Source organism: Neovison vison, chromosome 7, assembly GCF_020171115.1.
Source record: "Neovison vison isolate M4711 chromosome 7, ASM_NN_V1, whole genome shotgun sequence".
NCBI classification, from domain to species: Eukaryota; Metazoa; Chordata; class Mammalia; order Carnivora; family Mustelidae; genus Neogale; species Neogale vison.
Genome location: NC_058097.1, coordinates 44,747,128 through 44,774,816, shown reverse-complemented (window position 1 = coordinate 44,774,816; position 27,689 = coordinate 44,747,128). Strand labels below are relative to the sequence as shown.

The 27,689-nt window shown below is 51.0% G+C and overlaps 1 protein-coding gene across 2 annotated transcripts in view; it reads right to left on the bottom strand.

Moving 5' to 3' along the window:
* The window catches only part of RYR1 (ryanodine receptor 1), a 110,717-nt gene that overhangs the window by 66,789 nt on the left and 16,239 nt on the right, over positions 1-27,689 (bottom strand). For both annotated transcript variants that reach the window (XM_044256551.1, XM_044256549.1), the window contains exons 17-40: positions 27,151-27,284; positions 25,808-26,049; positions 25,076-25,268; positions 23,857-24,073; positions 21,966-22,070; positions 21,686-21,789; positions 21,205-21,288; positions 20,078-20,385; positions 19,068-19,270; positions 17,666-17,840; positions 17,286-17,494; positions 13,872-14,266; positions 12,784-12,916; positions 11,769-11,929; positions 11,176-11,341; positions 9,424-9,510; positions 9,037-9,263; positions 7,102-7,714; positions 5,060-5,320; positions 4,525-4,725; positions 4,083-4,194; positions 2,476-2,622; positions 1,149-1,422; positions 45-162 (exon numbers count right to left, since the gene is read on the bottom strand). In XM_044256551.1, coding sequence (XP_044112486.1) covers positions 45-162; positions 1,149-1,422; positions 2,476-2,622; positions 4,083-4,194; positions 4,525-4,725; positions 5,060-5,320; positions 7,102-7,714; positions 9,037-9,263; positions 9,424-9,510; positions 11,176-11,341; positions 11,769-11,929; positions 12,784-12,916; positions 13,872-14,266; positions 17,286-17,494; positions 17,666-17,840; positions 19,068-19,270; positions 20,078-20,385; positions 21,205-21,288; positions 21,686-21,789; positions 21,966-22,070; positions 23,857-24,073; positions 25,076-25,268; positions 25,808-26,049; positions 27,151-27,284 — 4,869 coding nt within the window. The remainder of the gene's footprint in view (positions 1-44; positions 163-1,148; positions 1,423-2,475; positions 2,623-4,082; positions 4,195-4,524; positions 4,726-5,059; positions 5,321-7,101; positions 7,715-9,036; positions 9,264-9,423; positions 9,511-11,175; positions 11,342-11,768; positions 11,930-12,783; positions 12,917-13,871; positions 14,267-17,285; positions 17,495-17,665; positions 17,841-19,067; positions 19,271-20,077; positions 20,386-21,204; positions 21,289-21,685; positions 21,790-21,965; positions 22,071-23,856; positions 24,074-25,075; positions 25,269-25,807; positions 26,050-27,150; positions 27,285-27,689) is intronic.

Genomic DNA, 27,689 nt, shown 5'->3' with positions numbered 1-27,689 from the left:
GTGGCCCCATGCCCTGAGCTCCTCAGCCCCCACAGGCCTCTTACCTTGGATTCGCCACCACCTCCAAGGACATTCACCATGACCTCCATGACCGTCTCGTGCATGCCCAGGGCCCGCATCAGGTTCGGGTGTTGGTAAAAGACTTTGTTGTTCATGATGTTCCTGTGAACAGGTAGAGTACATGGGGTCGCCAGGGGCCAGGTGGGGCCCAAGCCCAGGGAGAGCCCCCAGGCCCTTGGAAGAGTCTACTGGGATAAACAGTCAACATTTACTAAGCTCAAGGCGCCTGGGTGGCTCAGTGGGTTAAAGCCTCTGCCTTCGGCTCGGGTCCTGATATTGGGGTCCTGGGATGGAGCCCTGCATTGGGCTCTCTGCTCAGTGGTGAGCCTGCTTCCCCATCTCTCTCTGCCTGCCTCTCTGCCTACTTGTGATCTCTCTGTCAAATAAATAAATAAATCTTAAAAAAAACACACACACACAATTTACTGAGCTCTTCCTTCATGCCTGGCACCATCCCCCTTTATGGATCTGAACCCATTCAATCTTTATGTCCACTCTGAAAGGCAGGAACTATAATTATCCCTATTTTACAGAAAAGGAAACTGAGGTATAGATCCAAGGTGGACTCCCCTAGGGCAGGGATTCTTAACCATGTTGCACATTGTATTCCCCAAGTGCCTAGAAAGGGTGTGGCACAGAGTAGGTGCTCAATGAATGCTTGCTGAGTGAAGGAATGAGGCACCCTTGACACTGACTGAGCGCCCAATACCATCATGGCCATTGTCAATAGCATTATGATGTGCCTGAGCCCATGGAAGCCTCATCATGACTCTACAAGGTAGCCATGGCTCTTCCCCAGCTTGGAGATGAACACTGAAGCTCAAAGAGGGTAAATCTTGTACTAAGAGTTGCAGGTGAGTAAGAGCTAATACCCCAGGGGTTGGATGGAGAGGGGAAGGGAGGGGACATGAGTCAGGGATATGGGCTAGCTATTGGGAGAAGTATATCACCCCAAGGATGGGGCAGAAGTGGCAGAAGGAGCCATTATTGCATTCAGGGGACATGAGCCAGGGGGACAAGCTGGAGCTAGGAGGGCGCTCCTCCTTCCGGGGGAATATGCGAAATCCAGGGAGGGGGCAGGGACTCACCCAATGCTCTGGATCATGAGGTTTTCCTCCTGGGGACCCATCTGCACGATAAGCAGGGACCGGATCTGGCCGAGGCACTCAAGCAAGCTCATGGTGTCTTCCACAGATGATGGGGAGATGGTGTATGCCCGGGGCAGGGCACGCAGCAGCTCCCCGAGTCCGTCGTACTGTCGGTGCAGGAGGCTGAACATGGCCCGGACGAGCTCGGGGCTCTGCACGAAGTCCTCTTGAGCCCAACGCACCACTGTGTGGGACACCAGCTCCTGCAGTGACTCTGGGAAGGGAACGTAAGTGTCAGAACACCGCCAGGTTGGGGCCTTGAGACCGAAGAATGCAGAAAGGGCTCCTCTTCCCAGAGGGCTGCTCAGTTACTAATGCCTCGACCCTCTACCTGGCAGAAGTGGGCAGATTCTGGAAGATTTTTTTTTTAATTGACCTAATAGCTTCCCTGTTCTCTTCACCCTAATACCTAGACAGTAAGGGCCCTCTAAAGCTTTCAAGAGGAAAAAGAAAATGTATCACTTCAAAATACCAGAGTATACTGGTATAAGCACCTTTGGAATATATAATGCACCTTTGAAATCATAATTCCCCTTGTTCTGTAAAAATACTGTTGATTTTTCAACAAGAGAGACAACAGACACAAAGAAAACCTGTGGACTTTGGTGTCATTTGGAAATGATGTCAAAATGAACTGTTTTATTCTCCTTGGCCATCTCCCAGGGACTCATATCTCCTATATCCAGCATCCGTTTCTTTCTTTGTCTCTCTTTCTCTCCCAACTCTTCTCCTTCCCAAGATTTCTGGGAGAAAAGATAGAGGTCTCACACGTTTCAGCGTTAAGAGAAACCTCCATGTACTGGGACTGAATGATGGTGCCAATTCATAACCTTTCAGTGCTAACCTTTCAGGGCCAGGGGCAATCTGGCCCTGCTCCTTCTGACCTCATCTCCTGCCCCTCTACCCTTGCTTGCTGTGCTCCAGCCACACTGGCCTTTAAGCATGCCAAGGATGTTCTGCCTCAGGGCCTTTGCACTGGCTCTGGCTATTCCCTTTGTACCAATGATCTTCCCCAGATCTTTGCATACTTCACTCCCCAGCTCTGACCCCTCCACTTCATCCCTCTCTCTTCTATCACTCAATTTTATTTTTCTCCTTAGTCCCCATGGCCACCTGACATGGTAAGTATATGTATATGTGTATCTGTTATAACATGCTAAACTCCTGGAAGGCAGAGATTGTGACTCTTTCCCCCTACAGTATTCCCCAACCCTGCCAACAGTGCCTGCCCCATCCCTGTCCCCACCCTAAAGTTCCCAGTCCTCACGGGGTTTGCTCTCCTCAGCTGGTGGTTCCTCCTCAGGTTTCTCCTCCTTCTTCTTCACCAACCGTACTTTCTCCAACAGGCTCATCAAGCGGCTGCCCAGGGTGGCCTCTTCCTCTGGTTCCTCCTCCTCCCCCTCCAGCTGAATTCCTGGAGTTGGTCGAAGGGAGAGGGTGTCATTCAACTGTGTGTTTATTCATCTACTCGTTCACTTCTTCAATGACTGGTTCATTCATTCCTCCTTCAGGTGTGAATTCTTGGGTTTTTCATTTATTTCTCCATATGTTCTTATGTTTGTTCATTTATTCATCCTTCTAAGCATTCTAAATGTCTTTTAAACTAACTATTTTAAATAGGTCCAAAGAACTAAAGGAAACCATGTCTAAAGTATTAAAGAGAAGTATGGGGGCGACTGGGTGGCTTAGTGGGTTAGGCCTCTGCCTTCGGCTCAGGTCATGATCTCAAAGTCCTGGGATCGAGCCCCATATCGGGCTCTCTGCTCAGCGGGGAGCCTGCTTCCCCCTCTCTCTCTGTCTACCTGTGATCTCTCTCTCTCTCTGTCAAGTGAATAGATAAAATCTTAAAAAGAGAGAGAGAGAGAGAGAAGTATGATGACAACGACTCCCAGAATAGAGAATAGTATCAAAGAGGTAGATCATATAAAAATAACCATATAGCAATTCTGGGGCTGAAAAGTACAAAAACTGAAATTTCAAATCATTAGGGGGGTACAATAGCATATTTGAGCTGGTGGGAGAAAGCATCAGGGTACTTGAAGGTAGAACAATAGAGGTTATCTAGTCTGAAGAGCAAAAAAGAATGAAGAAAAAATAATAGAGCCTCAGAGCCTGTGGGACACAATCAAATCAGTCAGTCAATCAATACATGCAAAAGGGGAGTCCCAAAAAGAGAGATGAGAAATAGCAGGGAAAATACTTGGAGAAATAGTAGCCCCAAAGTCCCAAATTTGATGTAAAATATTAATCCACACATCCAAGAAACTTAACAAACTCCAAGTAGGATAAAATCAGACAGCGCCACACCTCGATACATCCTACCCAACTGTTTCAAAGCAAAGGCAAATGGAAAACTTGAAAGTCAGCCAGAGGAAAACCACTAACCACATATATAAAAGAATCTTAGTAAGATTATTAACTGACTTATTATCAGAAACAATGGAGATTATCCATTCATCCCTCCAGCCACCCAACCACCTCTCCCTCCAATTTTCAGTGATCCATCTATCCATCCATCTGACCAACATCACCCTTCCCATTATCCATCCATCCACCCAGCCATCTCTTCACCCATTTCTTTACTCACTTATCTCTCTATCCACCAATTTATGCACTCATTAGTCACTTGCCTGTAGCCACCCATCCATGTATAATCCACTCAAATACCCATACAAACTTATCCTTCCACTCATCCTCTATCTGTTCACGAATATGTCTGTTCAATCATTCATTCATTTATTCACATGTTATTTCATTCAAGCAAAAGTTACATTGCACCAATACTGTACATATTTAAGATCAGGAAGTCTTAGGGAAACTTTAGGAGAGGTCTCAAGAGAAAGTCTGGGAGATGGATTCTCTCATCTCTCTTACCACAGTGTGCCAGCAAGTCTTGATGAAATTCCAGCAAATCCTGTCGGACTTCTTCAGGGAGAGGACACTCTTCCTCATCCCCACCATCTTTGAAGTGCAACAGCATGTTTATCTAGAGGAAGGTCAAAAGTTAGAAAGAGGGTCAGAGGCCCAAGAGCAGGAACTCCAAGGTCAAGGATCAAATATTGAATTGTGAGTCCCTATTTAAGGTTCTGAGCTGGTGAGGACTATTTGAGAAACTAGAGGTTTGAAAGGAGTCAGTGTCAGTCTGAAGTGACCGAGAGCTCAGACTGGTTCAGAGAGAAGTAGAAGAGTAAGAGATAATGATATCAATAAGGTCAGAGGCCAGGCACGAGTTTAAAGATGTCATGCCACCAGTACAGGGAGAGGTTAAAGTTGGGGTTTGGACAGTAATTCCAGCTGGGGTCAAGTGTCAGAGTACCTGCTCCTGGGGTGGGGAGCGGAACTCGCGAGTACGTCTTGCAGTCTCAGCAGCAGACATGGTGAAGGCTTTCATGAGGAGGCCATAGCGGTCCCGCTGGTTGGCCTGGAGTTTGTCCACGTAGCGCTCCGCAAAGGCTGCTAGGGATTCCACCCGGTGCTGTAGCTCTTGGTCACAGAAATACTCCAGCAGGTGGCACATCTGTGGGAGGACAGCCAGGCAGTAGAAACGATGGTGATAAGATCATCCTTGAAACTCTTCTTGCTTCCTCTCCCCTCTCCATGGCCCTGCCCTATCTGCCACAATCATTTCCTGCCTGGACCTTTAAGCCAGCCTTCTCCATGGTCTTATCTCTCCAATCCACCTGCCACATGGCAACCAGAGAGATCATTTGAGATCAGCAGCACTCCAATCACCTGTGGCACATCCACAGCTCCCCACTTCCTGGGGACAAAGTCCAGACTCATGCCCCATCAGATCCTCTGTTTCCCAGCCCAGGTAGGGGGAGGCTGGAGAAGAGGAAGAACCAGCCCACCTGTAACTTCACGGATTCCGGCAACTTCATCTGGAGCAGCCCTTCCTCCAAGCCTTCTTCTTTCTCCCCTTCTGCTGTCTCCTCTTCCTCTTTTTCCTCATCTTCTTTCTCCTGTGCCTCTTCCTCTTCATCCTCCTCCTTCTCCTCTTCATCTTCTTCTTCTTCCTCCTCTTCCTCTTCCTCTTCTTCCTCAGTGAATACTTCAGGTTCAATCATCTTCAAGATCTGTTTCACGTCCTCATCGGCAAAGATGCCCATCACCTACAGAACAAAGTCTGGGTCCTTCCCTGTGCCCGCAAGACCTGCAAATCGAGTCCCAACCTCAGCCCTCCAACCTGCTTCTCCTGCATATTTCAGATTCATTTCTGCATGGGCTAGATGTGATTCTTCCTACACAAAGAAATGGCATCCCCCTGCCCTACTATTCATCCTCCTTAAGATCCTCCCAGATCCACAGCCTGTGTACTGCCTTACCTGGCCCAGACCACATAGCTAAACATGAGCACCTCTCCCTTCACTAGTAAATGCCCTTTCTCCTAAGCTTGAGCATATGTGACTCTGGAACAGGACACACCCTGCTCTGATGGGATGCCCTCATAGCTCCCACTATATGCTAGAACTCAGTAAACATAATAAAGATGCTAACAGATGGAGGGAAAGTGGGTAAAAGAAACAGAAAAACAGTGGGGGTAAAGAGATGGAGATGTGGAGGGAGGGCTGTGTGGCTGAATTAACAGATGAGTAGAGGTTTGAAAGGGAGAGAAATTTGTGAGCAGATAAAGGATGGAGAGAAAAGGCAGAGGAAGAGACAGGTGGACGGGTGGACAAAAGACAGGATATATAATCTCTGGATAGGTGGGTAGGTGGATGGATGATTCGATAAGTGCATGAGTATGTTAATGAGTGTATGGGAAAACAGATAAATGGGTAAATAGCCAGGGGGTAGGGTGGGATGGTTGGATGATGGGCAGGTGGATAGGTCTGCGCTTGAAAATTTGGATGAATGGATATATGGATGAGACATCAGATGGGTATGTGAATGAAAAGATACATGCAGGGTGTCTGGGTGGCTCAGTGGGTTAAGCCTCTGCCTTCGGCTCAGGTCATGATCTCAGGGTCCTGGGATCGAGTCCCACATGGATCTCTCTGCTCAGCGGGGAGCCTGATTCCCTCTCTCTCTCTCTACCTGCTTCTCTGCCTACTTGTGATCTCTCTCTCTCTCTGTCAAATAAACAAATAAAATCTTTTAGAAAAGATACATGCAATAAAGGATGAAAAATGAGTCGACGGTGGGTAGATGAATGGGTGTAACTGGATGGATTTGTGGTTAGGTGGATGGATGTATACACATTCGGATTGAGAGACGCACTGCTGGACATACAGGTAGGTGGAAAATGAACAGACAAATCTGTAGATGGGTGGGTGGACGGATATGTGGATGAATGTATGCACAGGTGGAAGAAGGACGATAATTGGATGTATGAAAGTTAAGATAGATTCATAAATAAATGGCTAGGTGGGTAAATGAATAGATGGAATGGTAGATATACTGAGAGATGAGTAAGTGGAAGGATGAATGGACAACTAGATTGGAAGTTGGATAGATGGATACATGGATGGATGGATGGGTGGATGGATGGATGGATGGATAGCTGGATGGATGGCGATGGATGGCATTATTGATTTTTCAATAATTAATAAATGATCAATAAAGACCATTAAATGGATGCACCTGTGGATGGGAAGGTGGGGGTATATCTGAATGAATAGAAGGGTGGAGGACGGATGGACAGATGGATGAATGATGGTTGTTTGGGTGGATGAATTGAAAGAAGGGAGAAGATTAAAAAACTGATTAATAGATGACAGATGAATGGATGGGAAGAAAAGTGAACGAGAGATGAGTAGATGACAGGAGGATAAGTTGAAAGGTGGAGGATGGAGAGGTGAATGGGTGGTTGGATGCACAGACGAGAGGGGGATTGGCAGAGGATTTGGAATGTGGAAGAACAGGACAGAGGGAAGCAGAAGGAAGCCATTACCAGCAGGGTGGACACGAGCTTGAGCACGGGTACGAACTGGAACTCCACAGAGCCCCCGACAGGGTCACGTGCGTGCTGCCCACCATCTCGCACGGCCTCCCCCAGCATTCTCAGTGCTTTATCCCGCAGGGCCTCCAGAGGGATGCTGGGGCTGAGGCGGGCCGGAGCTTCCACCACCCCGGCAGCCGGCAGGGCGGCCACGAAACAGGGGGGTGAGAAATGGTGTGGAGGCCGCAGCGAGGTGGTGACGCCAACGCCGGGCAGCCCGTGGCGGCGGGGACCGTCTTCCGCGCTTCTTCCGGGTGGGAAGAGAGTGATGGCGCGGGTCTCCTCCGTGAGGGGCACGATGTACTCGGAGAGCATGGAACGGCGGCTGCGGCAGGCGCTTTCCAGGTGGATGCTGATGAGGAGGTCGTAGTAACCAGCCCGCAGTGGCCCCGGGAGGTGCGCATCCTCCAGCGCGTGCAGCAGCTGCGCCTGGTCCACGTGGCTGCACAGAGCATGCGCCACGCGGTTGTTGCCCAGAGCGCACACCGCACGGTAGAGGCGGAGGGTGTGGGAGTGGAACCGCTGCAGGTCCAGGCGCTCCGACAGCTCCAGGATGTCCATGGATCTGCGGCGGCGAAGGGCCATAGCCGGGGACAGAGCCAGCGGAGGAGGTGGAAGACAGGCACAGACCACAGGGAGGAAAAAAAAAAAAGGCTTAAGGTGAGTGTCGGCCATCCCAGGAGGGAATCCCAGTGTCCTGCTGGGTCAAGGTTCTGTGTGAAGTCTGCGGAGCTGGGTCTAGGAGTCTTGTAATAGTTCTGGACGCCTCTAGTGGTCTGCGGACTCGTTGGGCCATATCTGGGATCCCTGGCATGGTCTGGTACTCGGGGGTGTCTGAGACTCCATGGAGGGGAGCTGGTGACCAGAAGATACATCTGGGATCCCCAAATTGGGACTGAACCTGCCTCTGGCAGGCCTGAGTAACCTGGCTATGTTTGAATACGACTAGAATGTAAACCAGGGCAGGACATTTCTGCCTTTTGGGTTGGTTGTGAGTTTTTTGTTTGGTTGGTTTCTTTGTTTTGCTATATTCCCAGCACCTAAACAGGACTTAGCACATAGAAAGCGCTTAATCAATACTTGTTGGATAGATGATAGGCAGATGGATAGATAGATTGATAAAGTAAGTGAGTGAGCATATCTGGGAATCCCAGGGATGGGTCTGAGTCCCCTTGGGCAAGTCTGAGCCCCCGGAGTTATCCGTGAGTATTGCTAAAATGTCCATTCACACAGGTGTGGTGTTTCCAGCCTGGAGTGCTGTTGGTCACACAGGAAGAGCTCAGAGCCATCTGCTCAGTGCATAAATGAATAAATAAAGGAAAGATTAAGCACATCAGAGCTTACTGGGGTGTCTGGGATGGGAGTCTGTTCAGGGTACCTAAGAGCATTCCTGCCATACATGTGACCACATCTCTACTCTGGGTGTGTCTGGGTCCCCAGGACTGGCTTTGTGATCTCCCTGGGATACATCCAGAGCCTCTCTCCGTGTGCCCAAGACACCTGGCATGCATTCGGGCCTCTCTGAGTCCTGTCCATGTCCTTCTGAGGTGCACTTGAGGCTTCTGGAGCTCGTGTGGCTCCTCAGTGTGGATCTGGGCTCCTTGAGACAGTCTTGGAACCCTGTGGGGTAGGTCTGGGTTCCCTGGAGGTGAGTCTGCAGTCTGCTAAGATGGGCCTAAAGCCCTCTGAGGTGGATCTGGTGTCCCCTGGAGTCTTATCTGGGGATAAGGGATAACCCTAAGTCAGGGTTCCCTAATGTAGGCTTGGGGCCTTTTGGGGTGTTGGCTGAGTCCTGGGGTACTGGTGGAAGGGGACACTGAGAGGGTTCCAGAACCCAGAGGACTTGCAATTTCCATCCCACCCCCATGAGCCTGGGCTGGCCCTGACCGGTTCTCCTCAGGGATGTGCAAAGCCATCATGATCAACGGCTCCTGGCACTGCACGGCCCAGCCAAGCCGTTCGCCCGCACGTCGTGTCTCCACCTGCAGGAAGTGATTGGGCATACGGCTCCACGAGACGGGCATCAGCATCTGCACCTCTAGCCGAGGCGGGCACTGCGGGGCCGGGTTCTTGCGCTCACTCAGAAACATGGCAGCCGACAGCGGCATGATGTTCTAGGGGCACAGAGGTATGCACGGGTCAGGATTCTCAGCCCTCTCTGTCCTGCCACTCTGCTTCTAGGGAGACCTCCCACACTGTCCCAATTTTCAGCCACTCCACCAGCCTGAACTCCTGTACCTACTGCCCCAGCCTGCCCCATCACTGCACTCTTACCTTCTGCTTCCCCAGCTCAAACTGGATTACGTTCTGGTGGGTGGGCAGGACAAAGACGGCAGGAAACAGCTTCGTGTTGGGCTCCACCTGGCAAGGAAGAAGAGGCCAGGGTGAGGAAGAGGGTGAACTGGAGGTGATGTTGACTCTGGATCCTGAACTCTGGGATTGATTACCCCAGCCTGACACTGCTGGTGTCTACAGATCCAAACTCAGGCACTGAAAGTGCTCCAGGGTCCCTGAGGTTGCTCAAGGGCTGCACCACCTCTCATCTAGATGGGGCCAGCCTCCTCCTGCTCTCCCAGGGGCAACGTTATCTCCCGGATCATTGTGCCTTTCATGCACTCCACCTGGAATACCATTTCCGTTTCTCTCCCAAGACTCATTCGTCAAAACCCAGGAAGGTCTTCTGACGGCACTTTCCCTCCAGCCCTTCTGATATCCACAGTGGAACCCACTTATGGGTTCCATCACTTCAGCCTCCATCACCACAAACACCATCCTCTGTGGAGAAGCCTTGCCAAACCTGAATCTAACCCCGCGGACCCATCTGCCAGTTGACAGGAAATACAGGGGACAGAGGAAAATGATCAAACAACACCATGGGGATGCATCAGCCAGATGCAGACTGAGAAGCCAGGCCAGCACTCTTCAGATGGTGGTAGACACATGAATCCCCAGGATTAAATTTCGGATTCTCATTGGGCAGGTCTAGGGGGAAGCCTGAGAGTCCTCATCTCTAACGAGCTCCCAGGCAATGCAGACCCTGCTGATCCGGGGACTGCACTTTGAGAAGCAAAGCTTTCCAGGACAGACAGCCTGGTTTCTTTAACAAACACATTTCAGAGAAGAAGAGAGAGATGGAAGGGAAATCTACATATGAGAGACTCGAGGGGCATAGCAACCAACTAAAATATATGACTTTATTTGGATTCCAATTCAAATGAACAAATGAAAAAAGACACTTTTGAGACAACCAGAGAAACATGAACAGGGATTGGATTAATTAGGAATTACTAGGGTTTGTGGGGTTTTTTAGATACAGGTGGTATAGTGGTTATGCTTTTTAAAAGAATCCTTATTTTTGCAGAGATATATACTGAAAAGAGATGAAACCATATGATATCCAGGGTCTCCTTCACAATCATCCGGTGTGGACATGAAGGTGGGTGTGAAGGGTAAAGATGACACAAGATCAGCTACGAGTGGGGAACAGTTAGAGCTGGGCAGTGGGGACATGGAGGACTAGTACACTATCTTAGTTTTGCATATTTTTGAAATTCTTCATTTAAGATAAATTTTTTAATAAAATCCAAGTAGGATGGATTAATGGATAGATAAGTAGATAAATACGTGGTAAAGCCAGTGTGGGTGGGAGGTTCTTGCTAGTGGGTATATGGTGTTCACTGTATGATTCCTTTAATTTTGTTGTATATCTGAAAGCTTTCATAATAAAATGTTGAGAAGGAAAAGCCCACCTGAGGATTCATCTTAAGGTGTTCCCTTATGGGTGAAAAGTTGGCGACTGGTGTCAGTGGGCCCAAGAGGGACTATGGACCCCTCTCCAGGGTCAAGGCAGTGCTTTGTGTCCCCCTTTCAGGGAGTCAGTTCAGTGGACAGTTAGCCAGGTGATCTCCCAGGGACTTCCCAGATCTGGCCTTCTATGGAGTCTGTCCTCAGAGGGGTCTGGAAGGGTCTTCCCAGCATACTGGGACATGAGGACACTATCGATACGTTGCTAAGGGCTGGACTCACCTGGAAAAAGGTGTTGCTCTCTTTGCCATTGGCGGTAAAGGTCATCAGACCAGTGGCCAAGTCCACCAGGCAGCCTATGACAAGGTCTGTGTGGCTGATCCGGCCCTGCTGCCCGGAGCTCACGAAGTCCCCGCCCCACACCATGTAGCAGTTGCTGCACTTGAGGCTGAAGGAAAAGCAGTGGTCACTGCATGGCTCCTCAGCCAAGGTGCTCTGGACCCTGGACACTTTCTTCCCCAAACTCCCAGAATACCATGACCTCAGAGCTCCACCCCCAGACCCCCACCACCTGCAGACCTGAGTGCCAAAACCCCAGGCCCCTCAGAACGAGAGTTCTTAGAAGTTGGCTGGGGGTTCTGGGAGGCAGAGAGGGAAGGGGAACAGGAAGACAGAACACAGACAGGAGGTAATGTAGAAAGGGGAGCATGAGATGAAGGAAGAGAAAATGGAAAAGGCCAAATAGAAAATGAAGAGGAAAACCCAGAGGAGGAAAGTTAACAGGGAGAGAAGAGGAGAAGATGGGGAGGGGAGCTGCTGGGGCTAGCCTGGGGAGATCCAGGTCACCTCCCACAGTCCCCACCCCTCCCCAGCACCTGCTGTGGACGTTGCCTTGTTCGTCCCCCATGGTCACTGTCACTGCCCGGACCTTGCTGAGCTCGAAGTTCATGTCATGCTGATGATAGTCAGGGGTGACCCAGCCTACCCACACGCAGCTGGGCTCCTGGCCAGCGAAGACCCTCACAGAGTAATAGTACTGGAGAGGCAAAGGGGGACCAGTGGTCAGTCCAGAAGGTTGGTGACATAGGGCTTCCCTGCATCTCTCTAGATTCACAGTGTCCTCTGAGAGCTCAGCAAGAAATTACTGGATTTGAAACACACACACACACACACACACCCAGGTCTATGTCCCTCTATTTCTGTATCTATTGATACGTTCTTAGATTCGGGGATCCTCTGGGACTATTTGCAATAATTCCAAATCTGGGTCCCTCTCCAAATTACAAAGTTATCAATAAATAATAGTTAACAAACAGTTCATAAATTTACTTAACATAATCCCCATCAAATGGGCACCATTTGTATCCCCATTTTACTGATGGGAAAACCATAAAGCTTCCATAAAGGAGAAGGCATAGAGCAATGAAGTGACCTACCCACTTGGCACCCAGGTAGCCCATAATCCTAATCACAAGGCTATCTGTTTCAGAAAACATTCCAGATTTGGGAAATCCCCAAACTCTACTGGGGTAACTGTGAATGTTGGTTCCCAAGAATATGCCAGAATAGCTATTAAATTTGGCCGTATTGAGTTCATATGGGTGAACCCAAATATTGAGGTCCCAAGCCTATACTGGTATTTCCTCTGGATTCTGGGATCCCTGGGAATTTTATAAGTGTGCCTTATAGCTTCATTGTGTTCTTGGAATTTTTAGGCCCCCTAGCTATATGGACTTAGGGGTTCAAAGGACTACATGAGTGCATACTCTATTTTGTGGTCTTCAGTGTGTATTGGGTGTCCCCAGGTAATGGCAATCACTAGGGATTGCAGCATGAAATTTGGAAATCTGAGGGGTCTCTGAGGGAAAGCTGAGGACCCCAGGTTCCCACCGTGGTGGTATTGAGGATGATCTCAGGGTCATCACGGTTGTCAGCCGGCACGACCTCTCGAGGGAGTCGGGGCAGAGTGGGAGTGGCTGGTGGCTGGGTCATCATGGCGACCTTCTTGGCCTTGAATAAGAACCTGGTGATGGGGAGGAGAGGCTACTGTGAGAACCAGCTCTCAAGCCCAGCCCCGCAACCCTCTCCACCACAACATTCATGACCTCCACATCCCATTTCTAACACCCAAGTCCCCACCTCTAGAGGGATAAACTTGCCAACCAAGTCAGCATAATCTTTTCTGGAGGCGCTGTGCTCTGTGCTTGCAGATGCCCAAATTTAAAGGTGCCTCTGGGGACAGGGAGGTTCTCTTTGGGGCATACAGTGTTTCCCCCTAAGTCAGCATTTCTCATATGGATGCTAAAGGCACTTGGGAAAGGACAGTCCTTCATTGTGTGGCACTGTCTTGTACATCACCAAAAGCCTGTAGAATGCCTGGAGTCCCCCAGTAGCATCACCACTGTCCCAACACTGTGATAACCAAAATCGGCCACCATTTCCACACATCCACCAAGAGAAACAGACCTACATCACATTGAAAACCACTGTGATAGTAGGGGAAAGCAGATTTAGTTTCAAGTCGGGTTTAATGCCTTTTGAGAGTCTCCTTTGAAGCTAGTTCTTGGCGGGGTACATTTGAGACACAGAAATGACTCCACTTTAGAAGACCACTGGTGTTCACTGGGATACCTTGGGGCACAGTCAACTCTCCCAAGACACTTCAGTGTCCGTCCGTCCATTTTAGAGCCCATGGATAATAAAGTCCATTGGGTGGAACACTTTGGGACCTACCAGGTACCCCAAGGATAGTGAAGTTCTCCATAGATGTAGTGGGGTACCCCAATTTTATATTCTCTGGGAGATGAGCACATCCCAGGAGATAATCCCTGTCATTTGAGACATGACAGGCCCCTCAGTATTCTGATTCCACTTAACATATATGGGCCATTGAGGGACATAATGGGGTTTCTTACATTATTGAAGTGGGTGCCTAATTGGGGTTCCTGAGCCCCATCCCAGCCCCACTCTCGACTCACCCTCTCTTCTTGTTCTTCTCTGTGGTAGCATCCTTCTCATTCTCCACCCTGACGGGCTGGGCCTCCAACCCAGCCTGGGCATTGCCCCCGGGCGCCCCCTCCTTGGCATTTCCTTCTTTGCCCCCCTCAGCCTCGCCCCAGCGCCCTGCTGAGCGCCGCAGGTTTTCATAGTCAGGGTCAGGTTCCGCAGCCCGGGCTTCATCCTCGGCGGGGGGCTGCAGGCCAGGGTGTGCTAGGGGGGTGGCCCCTGCAGTGCACCGGAAGTGCTGGTGGAACTGGACCGGAAGGCTAAGCCGGAGGAAGAGCATCTCCACCAGACTGTTCTGGGAGCCCCAGGTGCGGTGGCTCAGGCGCAGGCAAGGCGGTGTGTCCACAGTGCCATCCACACGGGCCACCTAAGGGGGAACAGGAATCTGAGCCAGGCAGGCAGGCTAGACCACTGGTCCTAAACCCAGTCCACACAGAGTGACCATGAGGCCTTGGCACACCTGTGTGAGAATTAGCCAAAGACTCACTCCTTGGAGCACATGGGCTCCCTGGCGGACACACAGAGGGTGTGCTCAGCCCTCTGCCGAGCTCTATCTGGGCCCCTTGTGCAGTGGCAGCCCTGGCCAGACTCGAATCGCTTGAGGGAATGTTCCAAACCTACCTACAAACAGGCCCCCCTCCAGACTAATTCATCCACCCATCCATCCATTCCAAGAATACTTCCCGAGACCCTATTAGGTGACAGGCACCATTCCCCAGGGCTGGGAACCCAACAGTGAACAGAACAAAGGCCCTGCCCTCCTGGTCTTCTGGGGAGACTCTCGGGGAAAGCAGGCCCCAGATGAATTGTTGCTAAACTTGCTGTATATGGGCATATAACATTCAGAAAAGTGCACAGGTCATAATGCACAACGCAATGAGGTTTTAGAGAAACCCCACTACACATGCGTGCCCGGCTCCCAGATAGAGAAACAGAACTTCACCCAGCTCTACCACCCACCCAGGACCACCCCCCCCGGTGCCCATTTAGTCACCACCCTCGCCAAGACAGTGAGCGATTCTGAGGAGGGAAATGTCCCCACCTGGCCTAAAAAAGAGGCAGGAGAGGACAGAGGACAGGGGCCGAGACTGGGTGCTCCGAGGACTCTCAGAGACTTTCTGGAGACTCCATGAACAGATGGAGTAGCTCCCTTTCTTTCCTGTCCCGTCTTCAAAGACCAAATGCCAAGACCTCTGTGCTTCCTGCCAGCCAAAGAATGGACCCCAAAACTGTGGCCAAGATTTGCTGTTCCCAGACTGTCTGCAGGGTCTTCTTCTCCGCTCTCCCCCGTCTCTCATAAACCCGGTTTCCCTCTGCTCCATGGCAATAGTGTACTGACCGTCTCCCTCCTGGGATCTGAGATATTCTTTGTCAGTAACACCCTCCTGATTTCACACACCACAGATCAGCTCTGCCTGTTCTCAAACTGCCTACGTACAGGAACCCACGGGATGTGTCATTTTGTGTCTGGCTGCTTTCCCCCGGCACTCTGTCTGTGCGACTCGTCTATGTGGTTGTGTGTAGGTTAGTTTGTTCGTTCTCACAGCTATCTAGCCTGCTGTTCTCTGGGTAGAGAACACATCTGGCAGTAGCAGGAATTAGAAGGATCAACGTCTGCTCCTTCAGCCTCTCTAGCCCCTGGCACTTCTGGTCTTTCTGCCTTCACTGTCACCCCCTATAATCCACTCTCGGTGAGGACCTTTCCAAAACTCAGATCTAAACTGGATATTCCCCTGCTTAAAACCCGTCCATTCTCACCTAGTCTTAAAATGCCACAAATTGCTGATTAATGACAAAAAGAAACATAGTATTTATCTTCCCCTGGCAGACTCTACCTTAACCAGTCAAAATTAAAGTAATTCGTAGTAAGACCTGATAACACTATGTGCCTCCTGATATGCTGCATCAAGCAGGACACAACATTCTGGTATTCCTGCCAACCACGGGTCACCTATACCTACTCATGAGGAGAAATTCGACAAACCAAAATGAGAGGTAATCTGCAAGATGACTGGTCTGTACTCTTTAAAAATGTTAGCAGCATGGAAGACAAGACAGACTCAGGAATGTTTGACGTTCAAGAATAGAGAGACATGGGGTGCCTGGGTGGCTTAGTCAGTTAAGCATCTGACTCTTGGCTTCTGCTCAGGTCATGATCTCAGGGTTGTGAGATCGAGCCCCATGTGGGGCTCCTGTCCCTGTCTCCACTTGTTCATGCCCCCTGCCAAATAAATAAATAAGCAGACAAATAAATAAACAAAATCTTTAAAAAAAAAAAAAGAATAAAGAGACATAACAACTAAATGCAGCATCTCATCCTGGGTTGGATACTGGACCAGAAAAATAAAAAGACACATTATCACCACAATTAACAAAATTTGAATATGGACTATGAATTAAGGAATAGTATGTATTATTGTTAAATTTCCTGATTTTCATGACCAATTTTTGTAACTGCAGTTCTGTCAGAGTCTAGCCTGTTCTGAAGAAATGCACATTGAAATATTTAGGGATAAAGAGGCACGATGGGGATGGGATGCCTGGCTGGTTTAGTCAGTAGAGCATGTGATTATTGAACTCGGAGTCATGAGTTTGAGCCCCATGTTGGGCATAGAGCTTACATAAAAGTTTTTTAAATAAGAGGCATGATGTCTCCAACTTATTCAAATGATTTACAAGTAGAAGTGGGGAGAAGGATTATGTGAGGAGAGCTGAACAATAACATGGATGGGAAAACAGGCTCAGGAGAAGATAGTCACACACCCAAGGCCACACAGCAAATAAGAAGCCAACCCAGGTGTGCCTGATTCTGAACTACCCGCTGAAGCTCAGCCATGTGGGATTCAGGTCCCTCCCAGATAGAGAAAAGGACTGTCACTTTGGTCTACGTGAGCTTTATATGGTTAGAGTTTGATGCCGAGTTTAATTGATAAAAGACACTAGAGCCTAAAAACTAGGGTACTCAGAGTAATGAAAAGCTGGTAAAAACAAATAATCCCCCCAAAATGCATACACAGATAGAAATTAGTAAGGATGGTGCCAACATGTAGAGAGATTTATATTTCTTTAAGCCTTGCTTAAAGATAGTTATAGTTACAACTATAGTTATAAGGACTGGAGATCGTTATAAGGACTGGACATTTCCATCGGAGTCATTCAACCCAGCTCCTTTTTTTCCCTTCCCCCACTTACTAGGCAAGGCACCTGAAGGTCAGACAGGTTGTGGTTTGCTGAAGTTATACCCCAAGACAGCCCTGGGAACCCACTGTCCTTCTACACGGCTTGTGGGGTAACATGGGAGGAAAGGAGAAACTTGGAGAAGAGAACTGCAGGAAGAATGAGGTTCGGAGGCAGATCAGAGGGTACTGAGTGGGCTCCATCCTCACCTCATAGTGGGGGTGCTCGAGGGGCACGGCCTCAAATTGGGGGAGGCTTTTGCTGAACCAGGTGGTGACTGGGCGCTGCATGTTGATGGCGAATGGCTCAAAGCCTTCCTGGAGGCCACAGATGGCGAAGAACCGCAGAGAGCTCACATCCTGGCCCAGGTTCAGGTGACCCACCTGGCCAGGTCCCAAGCTGCAGACAGGCAGGAAGCCTGGTGGGAGGGGAAGGAGGGGCAGCGATGAGGACAAGGTGGGCAGGGCAGGGGCAGGAGGGGAGGAGGGCCAGTGGAAGGAAGGGATGGAAAAGTGGGAGGCTGGGGATGCAGCGTAGGGTCAGGTGAGAGGAAGGAAAATCAGAAAGGGGCCATGAGGCCCACCCTCACCATCTCCAATCTCGATTTCCCGGAAGGCTGTCTCAGAGCCTGAATCGGACATGAGGACCTCGCCATTGAGGGTGAAGATAATGGTGTTCTCTGTGAGGTCAATCATGCAGCCCACGACATCACCTGGCTGCCATGGGCGCCCAAATGGTTCGCTGCCCAGGTGCCATCGCTGGCCCTGTGAAGAGGCGAGGGGAAGATTCGACGTGGGAGAGACACACAGAGAAATGGACACACACAGAGGCAAGGAGACACATATGTAAAGATACATATGCAAGGCATCAGGTCCAGGGCATGGGGGACAGAAGAGGAGTCACCCCCACAGAGCCCCCATCATATCCCACATTTGTATCCATGATCCTTGGAATATAAGGGACAGGCTTTCATGTTCTCCCTTCCCACTGATCTCTGTATCCTGTTTCCTCTGCCTGAGCTCTCTACTGCTTCCGTACCTGGGGCTGGGGCTGGGATTATGTAGACCACCAGAGTGGCGTTGGGGCGTTGGGGCGGCAGCAAGTGAGAGGGATAGAGAGGAAAAATGAGGCTGCCAGTGTCCCCTCTACAGACTCATATAGACCCATATGCCCCCCAGAATAGATCAATGGATAAGGGGATGGGTGAACAGGAAGCAGGGAGTATGGCTGGAGGGAAGCACGGAATGGAAGTTGAGGCTATGTGGGTTGATACAGGGAAGAAAGAAAGTATGGACAGACAGACGAGTGGGTGGGTGGATGGATAGGCCAGTGAACGGGTGGATAAATGGGTGAATTGATGAACTCATGCATTAAAGAATTCGATAAATAAACAGAATCACGAATTGAATAAGTGAATGGCTGAACTAACAAGTGAATGAATAAACAGATGGAAATGCAGATGGTCAAGTGATTTTCTGGACGGCTGAGTAGGTGAATGGATAGTTGAATTTATGGGTAGAGGAAAGGGTGAACAGAAGGATGGCTGGATAGAGGGACGGATGATGGACAGGTATATACATGGACAAGGACACCTGGGTGGCCCAGTCAGTTAAGCCTCTGCCTTCAGCTCAGGTCATGATCTCAGGTTGCGGGATCGAGTCCCACGTCAGGCTCCCCACTTAGCAGGGAGTTTGCTTTTGCTCTGCTTCTCCCTCTGCCCTTCCCCTTGCTCATGCGTGCTCTCTCTCCCTCTCTCTCTCTCTTTCTCTCAAATAACTAACAAATCTTTATTTTAAAAAAGGATATATGTAAGGACAGGGAGCGTGGGATGGATGGACAGATGGATGGATGGACGGACGAACGGATGAATGAGCGGGAGGGCAGATGCAGGGACGAGTGGACAGTGGGGCACACACAGAAGCAGAACTGGATGTATGAGCTATGGGAGGGACCACAGGGCCTGGCAGAATGGAGCCCAGGGAGGTACCCACGCGGTGCCCGTTGAAGACATAGGCCAGCTCATCAGCTCCCAGCTCCACGTCAGGCCGCAGGTCGGGCCTCGCCCAGCCCACTCGCATCTCACCCGTGGTGACCGCTTCAAACTCAAAGTACCAGCGTCCACTCTGCACCGTATAGGATTTCTCTGCCCGGAAGATACGCACCCGGTCCCAGCGAGACTGGCTCTCCACCTGACCTACAAGTGGGGCCAGACAGAGTCAGGGGCTGTTTGGGGAGTGGATCCCAAGACACTTGAGAGGTTGGTGGGAGATACCAGAGAAGTCAAGGGCCTTGCAGGACTGGGAGAAGAGGATAATTCCTTGGAGTTACAGAAGACCTGGGGACTCTCAGACTAGGCAAAGAGGTGGTTAGGGCCTCCTAAGTGAGACCCCCACCCCCACCCCATCTCATTAGCAGTGAGAACCCTCAGAGAAGAGATGCTTACAGGACAGAAAGTTGGGTCAGTCACCGTCATGGTTTAGGGTTAAGGGTCAAGAGTAGGGTCGATGCTTAGATTCCAGGGTTGAGAGCAGACTCAGGGAGAGGATAGAAATTGGGGTTGGGACCTGGGTAGAGAAACTGGGGACCACAGCTAGGGTGGCTGATGGCAGCTGGGATTGGAAGTCCATGATAGGTCAGGGGTCAGGTTAGGGGGCGTGGTTAGACATTCTGAGTTCTTGGTTGGGTGGCTCCACAGTGTAGCCACAGTCCAGAGTTCAGGGGGTTAGGTGCCATAGCTGGGGGTCCAGGACTGGAGTCCGGGGTCTGGGCTGGTGCTCATTGGGCTCCTGACCTGGCAGGGCTCGCATATGACCAAGGTCAGTGGTCAAGATTGAGTTCAGGGCTGGGGTCAGAGTAAGGGTCAGAGTTGCGGGGGGGAGAAGGCTCAGTGTTGTAGATGCAGCCCATTCAGGGGCTGAGTAGGGTCAGAAGTCTGGGGCCAGCCGGCCAGGCCCACATCAGGGTAGGAGTTAGCGTCAGGGGCCCGGAGGTCGGCACTCACTGGGCTCCTGGTCAGGCGGCTCGATGTTGTAGCCGTAGCCCAGCAGCGTGCGCACGGCCTGGCAGAGGCTGTCCCGGTTGCTGCGTTTGGTGGCCTCATCCAGCAGGCGGTAGGGCACAAGGCGAGGGTTGCGGCGTGCAGGGATGTCCTGCACCGCACTGTAGCTCCAGCCCTGGGCTACGCGGTCCCGTGCCCATACGTTGTGCCCATTCTCTGCCAGCCGGTCCACCAGCGTCATCTGTGCCGGCGTCAGCCGCACATGGCTCAGGTCTAGGGGCGCCGGCTTGTACCCGTTGCTCATCATGTACCTGTGTGTGCGGCAGAGCTCGGTGAGAGCAGACCCCTCATCCCCACCTCTGGGCTCTGCACCACGGAGTCCCTGACTTCCGATCCTCGCTCCCAGGCTACTGTGATCCTGAGCTCTGAGTCTGGGGACGCCTGGCCCTCGATCTCTGACATCGGGGTTCCACAGCCCCCCCAAATGAGCTCTGAGATACTTGGCCTCTTAACGCAGGATCCTGTGACTGGCAAGGGCTTTCGCTTCACTGATCTCTCGCCTCTCTGACCCCTGCGTTGTGATTTGGGGAACCTGATCCTCAACCCTAGAACTCTGGCCTCCTCTCACCTCTAACTCTGAGGTTTCTTACCTCTGACCTTGAACCCTATCACTTCAAATTCCTGGCTTTGGAGTCCTTGACCTCTGAACCCTGGCCTCTACCCCCAGGAGCTGTGATTTCTAACCTACAATTTTAGGGTCCCTTACTCAGGACTTCCAACAACTTCTCACCTCTTTCCATCAACTCCCCCCACCTCTGTCTTGGAGATATTACCACTGTTTCCTCATCTTCCCTGATTCCGTGGCAGACCCTGACTTTGGGTCCTGACTCACACCCACTCTCCCTCTGGAACTCCCCCCTCTGCGATCCTGATACCTCCCCAGGCCGCTCACCACTGACTCCACAGCCCTGACCCTGGACTCCTGGTCCCATGATCTTCACCCTAACCTATGGCCCCTTTGTCTCTGACCTCGGCCTCGCTACAAGACCCCCTCAACCACCCCGCCCTCACCACATCATCCCCAGCCTCCCACGCTACCCCCCAGATGGGACCCGAGCCACCACACTCACGTCTTGGGGAGTTTGGTCTTCTTCAGGTTGTCCTCCGCCTTCTCATCTGCCATGCCCACATGGCAGCCCAGCGCCAGTAGAGTCCTGTGGCACGGGAGACAGGGTTAACCCACACAACCTCCTGGCCCCTGGCCTCCGCTCCCTGGGCCCGGCTCCCCTCCTCCCCTGGCCTCCGCCAGCCCTCTGTATCTCTTGCTCTGGCTTCCTGGGTGTCTGTTCGCATTTCTCTGTCTCAGTCTCTGTCTCTCTGACTCCTGTCTCTCCCTGCTTCCTTGTCTCTGTGTCTCTTCGACTATGTCCATCTTTTCCTGTCCACTTCTTTCCCTGACTCTGTCTCTCTCTTCCTCTTACTGCTCCGCTCTCTTTATGCCTCTGTCACTTTCTTGCCCTCCATCAGTCTGCCTGACAATCCCCATCTCTCCTTGCCTTCTTCCTCCCCAGTAGTCAGGCCCAGGCGCCTGCTCCCCAGTACCCTCCTCACTTGAGCGTCTCCCCAGACATCTGCAGGTTGTAATTCCTCTCGGGCTCTGGAAGGCTGTGGAAGTCCACAAGACACGGGTGCAGCCTCTTATTGTCATCCCGAACCTGAAGAAACCCCAATGTTAACTCCTTGGGGGTCTCCTTCCCTCCCCACAGCACACCCAGCCTGTGACCCCTGACCTCCAGCCCTGCCACAGGAAACCCAAGAGTCCCTTCCCCCCAGCTCATTCCCCCAGCAGCAAATGCAGCCCAACACCCTCAGGCAGCAGGCCGCCCCTCACCAGGCCGTAGGTCCAGCCCTGCTCAATGCGAGTTAGCGCCCAGAGTTCATGGATGTTCTCCGCCAGCTTCTCCCGAATACGCTCCAGATGGGGAGGAAGGACAATCTGGGGGGAAGGTAGGGAATGTTTGGGAGGTCCCTGTGTTCCTTCCAGCCTGCACCATGACCCTTCTTCCCAAGAACATGTACAAGCGAGCCCTGGACAGTCCCAAGAACTTTCCTGCTGTTATAAGCCCGCTCCTCATCACCAGACCCTGACCCCAGGGTTGACACCCAGCTGAATAAGGTCTTAGAATCACAGAATTAAGGAATTATCTGGGAACAGGACTATCTCCCCCTGCAGACTGGTTGCTCCATGAGGACAGGGCCTGGGGCTAACTCAGTGTCCACCACTTTCCCAGCCCTGCCCAGCCCACGACTAGGCCCAGAAGAGATGCCCCAGGAAGTGGTTGCTGAATGAATGGATGAGTCTCTTTCCTTCTTTGTACAATGAGGATCTGAACAATACTGACCTCATAAGGATTCAGTGATGTTACCTGGGTAAACTACTAAATCTTACGTAGTTCAGGTAAATGTCTGGTACCCAGTAGGTGACTAATAAATATTAATATCATTCGTGTTCTTCAGACAAGAAATGATGATGGTTCAGGCCAGGGTGGGCCATAGGAAGGAGGGGAGGCAGGGAGGGGATGTCCAGGAGGCCAAGTGGATGGCCCATGAGGCTGACAAGCTGGGGGAAGTGGGAGGGAGACATCCGGAAGGAGAACCACACTCTGGCCTGACTACAGGGGGATGGCAAGGTCCCTGTTAAATAATATCATTCCTGGGTGCCTGGGTAGCTCAGTGGGTTAAGCCTCTGCCTTCAGCTCAGGTCATGATCTCAGGGTCCTGGGATCGAGTCCCGCATCGGGCTCTCTGCTTGGCAGGGAGCCTGCTTCTTCCTCTCTCTCTTCCTGCCTCTCTGCCTACTTGTGATCTCACTCTGCCAAATAAATAAATAAAATCTTAAAAAATAATAATAAAAATATCATTCCTGCTACTGATAACAGTAACTGTGCTGAGTACTATTTGCTCAGCACTGTGCAAAGCACTGCATGGACAGTAATCCATCCAACCTTCAGCACCATGCTATCATTAGGCTCTACCATTATCCCCCTCTCCTCACAGAGGACCAGAATGTGGCCTAGAGGAAGAGGAGGGAGCCCACATACCTACGGTAACACACTGAAAATCAGACCCTCGTGGTCAGGCTCTTGAACACGACTTCCGTGGCCTCTGATGGGAACATGTCTGGGTGGGATGGTGGGGAGCTCAGGTTGGGACAGGAGATGTGGGAAGGCCCAGATGGAAGAAAGAGATGCCAGTAAACTAGTGGGGAAAATTTCAAGCTTTGGCATCAGCACCTGGATTCAAGTCGGCTCTGCGGCTTGCCCAGCTTGGCTACCTCTCCAGGCTTCAAGTCCCTCAACTGTGAATCAGGGGTAATAATAGTCTTCTCTGGGGTGCCTGGTTGGCTCAGTGGGTTAAGTCGCTGCCTTCAGCTCAGGTCATGATCTCAGGGTCCTGGGATCAAGTCCTGCATCAGGCTCTCTGCTCAGTGGGGAGCCTGCTTCCCTCTCTCTCTCTCTCTCTCTCTGCCTACTTGTGATCTCTCTCTGTCAAATAAATAAATAAAATCTTTTAAAAAAAATAAATAATAATCTTCTCTGTAGGGGATATCCTGAGGACTCCTGGAAACCAGGATTCTGCCTGCAGAGAGTTCTCTGCCTCCACTCTGCCTCATTTTCCCCATCTGCTAAACAACAAGGTTCCCGACTTCCAGCTTAGCTCACCACCCCCCAACTCCCGAGAGGGTCTGTCTCACCAGGAAACACTTGCAGGGAAGGAAGTACCTGGACAGTGTCCACAGGGCAGGGCACAAAGTCAGTGTGTGAGAGGCAGCGGCTGGGGCCCACCAGGTGGGGCCCCCGAGGCCCCTCCCGTCGATACTCCTTGATGGGCTCCAGATGAAGTCGCTCTCGAGGGAGCACAGCCTCGTGGCATGGGGCATAGCCAGGTGGAGGGAGGAACTTGAATTCGCCATGGCGGCCACCAAGGAGAAACCGCACCCTGAGAGGGAGAGAGGGGTCACTGGCGGGGCAGATTGCAGGGAGAATCTGTGCTCAGTGGGGGTAAGGCAGCAATCCTGGGATCAATGGTAAGTTCCGGGAAAGATCAGTGGGCAGTCATAGAGTCATGGAGGTCATTTAGAGTCAAAAAAGAAAGTATAACGTCAAAGAGAATGTCTGACGTCAATGACAATCATTCGAGAATCAAAAAAGGAAAGTGTGGGGTCATTGGGGAGTTAATACAGAGTCATGGGAAGGTCCACTGAAAAGACCATGGCTCAACAAAGTATTTGGGGATATTGGGAATTTTTTGGGAGACCAAGAATGTCATTTGGAAATCTCTGATGTAATCAATGAATCTGATGTAACAGTGAGATAACCATAATCACCACTGGAGAGCCCCTTCACAGAGCCTGGGATCATCAGAAAAAGACGGAGTTACTGAGAGCTCTTTGAAATAATTGGGGTCATTGAGGGATTATGGTCACTAGAAGATTATGGAGCAACTGGAAGATTACTGAGAGATGTCAGGGTCACTGAAAAGTTGTTAAGAGCAAAAGTCATTAGGAGAGTTCAAGATCATTGGGGGGTCATTAGGAGGGTTGGGGGTCACTGGAAGATAGCTGTCAGATTCTGGAGTCTTTTGGTGGTCATTGGAATGGCATAGAGTGATTGAGAGAGCCTGACATCACTTGGAAATTAACTGGAAGAATCTGGGACTTTTAGATCATTGTGCAATTTGGGGGACACTTGAAGGTCACAGGAAGGATATGGGGTTGGGAAGAAGCTGAGGTTATTGGAAGGGTCTGGATCATTGGGAGGACAATGAAGTGTTTGGGACCATGTAGAGGTCACTAGGACCTTCACACAAGGATCTGATCAGTCAGTCCTGAAGGTAGGCTGCCAGATCCTGGCCTTCTAGGAGGCCATGTTGTGATGAGAGAAGATGTCTTGTAATAGTCCCAGGTCTGGGGCTTGGCAAGGGTCAAGGACAAGTACTTACTTGACACCAGCCGAAAAGCTAACAACAGGGAAGAAGAGCCCATCCAGATTGAAGGCCTCAAAGACGCCCTGCACAGGACAGCCATTGATGCGGAAGGAGATGGACGGCACACTGAGGTCCAGGCAGCAGCTGACCACATCCTCCGGGGCCAGGAGGTGCTGCCCTGGGGAAGTCACCGGGCGTGCCACGTGTCCTGCACCAGGGTTACCAGGGAGGGGTCAGAAGTCAGAGGTCCCTAGACCTCATTGGTCAGAGACCATTGGTCTCAACAGACAAGAAGCAAATATTAGAGGATCCTATGGGATCTAGATCTTGGCAACCCTAAGGTCAAGTGTTCCCATGGAGGGCCCTGGAGCTCTGAGATTAGTGAGGAAGTCAAGGTTCCCCTAAGGTTACAATCTTGAGATTAAAGTCCTCCTGGAGTTAGAATTCTGGGAACTTTGGGATCAGAAGTCAAAGATCAGGGATCATAAAGTCTGGAAAGTTTTCTAGGATCTCTAGGGCCAGAGATCATACATCTATCTCCTGGGGTCAGAATTCTGGAGGTTATGAGGCAATGGGTTAGGGCCAAGATCCTGGAAGCTTTCAGTCTTAGGAAATAAGGAATAAGGGGTCAAAAGTTGGCCTATTCTGGAGATCAGGATCCCAACAACCCCAAGATGTGCGGTGAGAAACTTGGGAACTGTGGGGTCAATAATCAGGGATGAGAGCCCCCTGGAAGGGTCCAGGTACCTGTCCAGAGATGCAGCCCATCAAAGCCGTAGGAATAGAGGTCATCGCCGACACCATTACCGCCCCAGCCCTCGCCGCCCCCTGGGTAGGGGCTGTAGCCCTCAGTGAGGGCCCAGCCCACCCGCAGGTGGGTGGCCTGAGCCGTCAGGAATGGAGCCACCTCGTCCACCATCACCTCAAAGTACCATTTGCCGTACTGTGTGGTGCCCTCTGCTCGGCCCACAAAGATGTTGGGGCGGATGCTGCAGGAGAGACAGGACAGGAGAGGGAGTGAGGGAGAGATGGGGAGCAGAGTCAGGTTGTTGCAGGGGTAGAGGTGGGAGAGGGAGAAAGAGGAGGAGAGATATACACAGGAAAAACAGAAGGCAGAGACATAGAGACAGAGAGAAAAAGCAGAGACAAAGACAGAAAGAGACCTCAAAAACCCAAAGAGTAGTGCCTGGCTGGCTCAGTCAGTAAAGCGTACAACTCTTGATCTCAGGGTTTTGAGTTTGAGTGGCACCTGGGGTGTAGCAATTACTTAGAAATAAAATCTTAAAGGGCGCCTAGGTGGCTCAGTGGGTTAAAGCCTCTGCCTTCAGCTCAGGTCATGATCTCAGGGTCCTGGGATTGAGCCCCGCTTCGGGCTCTCTGCTCAGCAGGGAGCCTTCTTTCCCTCTCTCTCTCTCTGCCTGCCTCTCTGCCTACTTGTGATCTCTCTCCCTCTGTCAAAATGAATAAATAAAATCTTTTTTAAAAAATCTTAAAAAGACAAAAACAACAACAGAGGGATGCCTAGGTGGCTTAGTTGGTTAAGCATCTGACTCCTGATGTCAGCTCAGGTCATGATATCAGGGTCATGAGATTGAGCCCTGCATCAGGCTCTGCACAAGGCATGGAGCCTACTTAAAATTCTCTCTCTGCTCCTCTCCTTCTGCCCCTCCACACCCACTCTCTCTCTCTCTCTCTCTCAAAAAACAAACCCAGAGATGAGAGAGATGGGTGAGAGACAAAAAAAAAAAAAAAAAAAGAAAGAAAGAAAGAAATGGAGGAGAAACAGAGACAGACACAGAGAGAAACAGACAGACAGAGACAAAATGAGCAAACAGAAAAAGAGAGTGAGAGAGGGGAACAGACAGAGGCATAAATGGAACAGGAAGAGAGGAAAAGAGGAGTGGGAGCCAGAGGATGAGCTGGGGAAAGAGCAGACATCTATAAGACCCAGGTGTCAAGTCCTAGGGCGGGAGGTGTTGGAAGGGACATCCACCTGAATGTGGAGTCTCTGAGTCCGGGAAAGGGTTGAGAGGTTCTGAGATCTGAGGTCAGGGTGAGGTTAGGCTGGCGTCGGAGGTTAGGGACCAGACCTGGTGACATAGTTGATGAGGTTTGTCTGCAGCAGAAGTTCACGGCCAGGGAGCAAGTTCTCAGTAATGAGATCTTGGTTGGAGCGCACGGCCACGCCATTGCACACACACAGGGAACACAGCACATCTAGCACCTGAAAGTCAAGGTCAGAAGTCAGGTGGTGAAAGCACCAAGGCAGGAAGTTCACGGAAGGTCTACAGTGGGAAGCCAGAAGTTAAGGATAATGTGCGAAGACAGGAGATGGGGATTTTGACTGTGAGGAGGTGGTGAACACGGGAGATCAGGGCTCAAAGACGAAGATCAAGAATCAAAGAGAAAGGTCAGGCGGGGAGTTGGGGGACACAGGAGCTGGGATGAGGCACTAGCAGCATAAGGAAGGAGAGCCTGGAGTAAGAGCCGAGGGGTCAGAGGGAGGAGGGAAAGGGTTGCTTAGGGAGAGTATGGGGGTCAAGAGCAGATTTTAGACCAGCAGGGGCTGACACTTGTGTCTTTGGGGGCCAGATAGATAATGAACAAAAGTGAGCGGGTGAGAAACTAT